Genomic DNA, 4,618 nt, shown 5'->3' with positions numbered 1-4,618 from the left:
TGGGAGTTTGTCTTGTTTAAAGTATTGGTTCTTGGTTGCTGGCACGAACTTAGAATCTGTTCAAACATTTTGAGAATCTGTGTGTATGTCTTAGAATAAATTATCCTGTGTTGTATGAATTCCTGATTTTCTTGCCTAGAGTAAAATCAAATAGCAATCCCTTCGTAGTATATTTCTATGAATCAAGCATTGTTTTATGTGACAGTGGTGTTTAGTGTTTCACAATTTCAGGCTCCTATGAATGAATAGAGCTACCTTCCTAGTGTGTGAAAGCCATCTTTGAGTAAGTTGGAACTTTGTAATTCGGAGTTATAAAGAGGATACTCTACCATAGAAAAAGGCTACCACTAGGGTAAGTGTGAGAGCGTCTTCATAGGGTACAAAATTTAGAAAGAGACTTTCTGTCAAATTGGGCAATGTTCCCTTGCTACACTCTCACACACATATGCTTGAAGTTGTGATTCACCGAATTTAAAAAAAAAAGGAAAAAGAAAAATTTATAATAAATGTTCACATAGTGTTTGATTCATTTTGAAATATGCTTAGTAACTGGATTGTGCTTGATTTGTGTTCAGGTATTGCTCAAGAGTTCATCTTCACAAGGTTTCTTATTTTAAGGTTCTCATACACACATGATTCTCTCATTGATTGTTCAGATTGTTTGTCACGTGCCCATAATTCAAGTTGTATTCTATTACATTTAAAAAAATAATAATAATAATAATAATAAAAATATAAAAAAAAGGAAAAGGAAATATGGGGGAATTGTCTTGACCGAATCTTGGTTTTATGAATATTGCTTTTATGAGTTTCTTTTCAATATACCAAGTTATTCAAGATTTTTTTTTATTCTTGACATCTCACGTGAATTAATTGAGAATATTGTGTTAAAGTCTTAAAGTCTTTAATGTGGTTTCCTTTTTTTGAAATTGTATGGCTAGGGTTTGATCTCTCTTATTGTGTCGTGATCTTCACCATTAAATTCGGTTTCCTTTTGTGTTCCTCTATTGTTGTAATAAAAAGGGAAAGAAAAGTGTAAAGGAAGGGAGCAAGGCGATCGTGTGCCATGATGAGGATATTTGGTCTTAATAAGAAATTTTTTTGAAAAAGGAAATATCTCTTCCTTGTCAGATTTGAGTAGTTATTTCAGAGAGATGTGACAGATTTTTGGGCAATTAACCGTCCTTTTTGAGTAATGGAAAGATCACATTCGGTTTGGTCCTTTATATAAGGGTTTCTTCCTCTTGTCTCTCTCACACGATTTCTCTAACTCTTCTTCATCTTCTTGGCTGTTATTTCTTGTCTTTGTTTTTCTTTTGTTATAGATACCATGGTGAGGACCAGAGGAGCACACTCAAAGAAAACTCCAACCAATCTCTCAAATCCTCTGTCTGAAACACCTGACAGCACAGCCTCGCCTTCTGCCTCTGCTCTTCCCAAGTCCGTCTCGACGCCTAGTTCATCTGCAGGGAAAAAAACCCAAAATGAAACCGCGTAAGCAGACAACTCCGGTTCTCACGGCGACCCCTCTGGTGTTCCCCGATGTTGATGCTGCTGTCCCTGTGTTGTCACCTCCACCTAAAGGGGTGGTGACCAAAAAGGAATCTGGTATTCCTTCTTCTCAGAGCGCTCCAACCAAAAAGACTAGGGCATCCGAAAAAGGGTATGTCGAACCCTCTCCACCAAAGAAGTCGTCTCTCCCATCAAAGACATCTGACAAAGGTCTTTTGAAGAGGAAAACGCCCTCCAATTCGACTGTCTCTCCTTTATCCTCGATCAAGAAACGTCTCAAGGACAACCCACCATCACCGTCCACTTCTGAGGCAGATGAAGAAGAAGAAACAATTGGTGACGAATCCACAGAAGATATCCCAGAGAAAGTGGCCTCTGACAAAGAGCTATCTCAGGAACCTGAAGAATCATCCACCGACTCTGAGCCAAGGGAAGAGGAAGATGTTGCGTCGTCTGATCCAGATGTGGACACAGTCCCAAGCCCTGTCGCCACTGTTCCCAGTCCTGTGGAAACAAAACCCTCATCCAAGGGAAAAGGCGAGAAACCCATCTCTCGGTTTGGTTCTCCTCTTACTAAGTCAGTGGTAAAATTTCAACCTCACTCTTATTCCTTCTGTTATAATGACAATGAACGAGATATGATGCTGTATGCCCATCGTAAGTTCCTTCCCGAGAGGAATTTTGTTCTTAGTGATCATAGGTCCTTCGGAGTTCTCATCTTGCTTCAAACCCGTGAGTGGGTTGGGTCCCTGGTGAAGCTTTCTGGCTATGTGGAGCGTGTTGTGAAGGAGTTTTATGCCAATCTTACCCATGATGTGCTTGATCCAAAGTCCCCTCACTTCGAAAAGGTTTATGTCCGCGGACAATGGTACTCCTTCGCTCCTAAAGATATTGCAATCGCACTCCAAATTCCGATTGCAACTGTTGAAGACCAAGCTGCTGAAACACTTGATCGCGATGAAGTGTTGTCCGAGCTCGTGGGACAACGCATGCAGTGGTCCCCCAACACTGTTCTGGTGGTCACCAACCTGACAAATATGTATGATGTGCTCCACAAGTTTGCCACTTCAAACTGGAAGCCTACATCTCACACTAACACCATTTCTTTTGACCTGGCCGCATTCCTCTATAAAGTTGGCACAGGCATAGAAGTTGATCTGGCGAAACACATTTTTGATCAAATTGTTGGTTTCCGCAGGGGTAATCGTAAGTCTCTTAATTTGACCTTTCCCCATCTCATTTATAAAATTCTTAGCATGCAGAATAATGACATCAAACTGGAGACCGAAGACTTGGTCCTTGCCTCTACTGCCGTTTCATTCCGATCAGGTGGCCCTTCAAATGAGACTGGCGAAGCACCAAGCACCAAGAAAGTAAAGCCTCAGTCCCTCAATTTCGTATCTGAGGACCTGCCCCCTGATTCTGTCCCAACAGTTTCACCTGCTGTGGCTACAGAATTGGCGTTCCTTCATTCTAGTATGGCTGATCTTCACACAAAGTTTGCTATCATCCAGCAGTCCATTCAAGACCTACTGATGCTTGCCACCCGTGCTTCAAATTCTTGATCACTGTCTTTATTTTATTTGTTTATTTTGCCATACAACATTGGTCTTTTGGGGTCTTTTCTATTTTTCTTTGGTACTTTGACAGACAAATAGGGGGAGAAGCACTCCTGGTTTATTTTTAAGTTTTTGTGAACATCAGAATCCGGCCCTCTACTTTTTGAGGGGGAGTTTTTTTATGATTACTTGTTTTTGATTACTTGTGCTCACTTGTGCTTTTTCGCAGGGGGAGTTTTATTTGGTAATCACTAACTTGTTTTTCTTGCAGGAGTGTTATATTAATTTTGCCTTCCAAAGTGCCAAAGGGGGAGATTGTAAAATCCCGGTTTTGAGGGATTTGTTTCTATTTTTAGTTTATTGGCATTTTTGGTTTTAGTCAAAATTAATATTGTATTTATTGATTAAATCCTGTTTATTGTGTAATATTCTCTGCTGTAAATGTCTCTTTCCGTATATAGAATAAATCTGGAAATTATCTTGGAAATATTCTTGTCATTTATTCTTTTTGTCTCGGTTAGGAAAGTCTGGGTATCTTTTGTTTCAGCAAAATCCGGTTTTGTCAAAACAGATGGATATTTACCTTATTTAGAATTATCTTGTGCATCAAGTATTCAATGGTGAATATTCTTTATTTTTGCTTTTGTTTCTCTATAAAAGCTTCTGACCTAGACGATTAGGTTATCACTTCAGAGATTGATTTCATATTTTGTTGAAGTGCCGTTTTCATGTGTAGAGAGATTTTGTCCTAGAGCTCTTTGTTTTGTTTTCTGTTTTTCTTGCATATGTTTGTTAACTGTTTTGCAGGTAAAACTCTCAAGGACACTTTGTTTAAGAGCTTCGGGAGAAGCTTGTAGTGTGAGTCACTCTTCGGGAGGATTAGTGCACGGACCAGAAGTTGAAGGGAGTTCAAGTTTCTGAGTCATTTGGAAGTGTTATTAGGAAGTGTCAAATTGCTGGGATTGCGACAATTTAAAGAGGGAGTCTTTAAGATTGTATAAGTCAATTGGTGATTGTAATTTGAATAATTCTTATCTAATAAACTTCATTCTCTGGGCGTGGCCTCGTGGATTAGTAACAACCTGCAAAGGTTGTTGATACCACGTAAAAATTCGTGTGTCCTTTATTTTTACGTTTCTGATTAAGTAATTCTGTTGACACATATCATACATCTGTTTAAGCATTTCCGCAATCTGTTAAAACGTGGTTTTACATACATCCTTGGATTAATTATTTGAATTAATCAATTAGTTTAATCCAAATAAGAGAATTTCAACAACTAATGCTTAGAAATTATATCTTATATAAGTGAAGAAAAATCCTACATTTTTTAAAGAGTAACTTGTGCTTGAATAGAAAATATATTATGAAAAAATATATAGTGTGATTTATTTCAACTATATCAAAACTTGGGAATCAATATACTTATAAATACTATTGAACTTGCATTTTGTGGATTCTAAAATCTTAATAATCTTATTTTACATATCTCATTTGAAAATCATTTTTATCATTAATATTTTTATTACTTGTCTTTTATTTTTCTA

The 4,618-nt window shown here is 37.8% G+C and overlaps 1 protein-coding gene across 1 annotated transcript; it reads left to right on the top strand.

Annotated features, from left to right (window-relative positions):
• Nucleotides 1-1,484: 1,484 nt before the first annotated feature.
• Nucleotides 1,485-3,077, top strand: LOC133795264 (uncharacterized). Its single transcript, XM_062232719.1, has one exon. It carries the CDS (start codon nt 1,485-1,487, stop codon nt 3,075-3,077), a length of 1,593 nt encoding a protein of 530 aa, XP_062088703.1.
• Nucleotides 3,078-4,618: the final 1,541 nt, after the last annotated feature.

Source organism: Humulus lupulus, chromosome 8 (assembly GCF_963169125.1).
Source record: "Humulus lupulus chromosome 8, drHumLupu1.1, whole genome shotgun sequence".
Classification (NCBI taxonomy): Eukaryota; Viridiplantae; Streptophyta; class Magnoliopsida; order Rosales; family Cannabaceae; genus Humulus; species Humulus lupulus.
The sequence above is the reverse complement of the archived record's forward strand: the minus strand, read 5'-3'. Positions and strand labels throughout refer to the sequence as shown.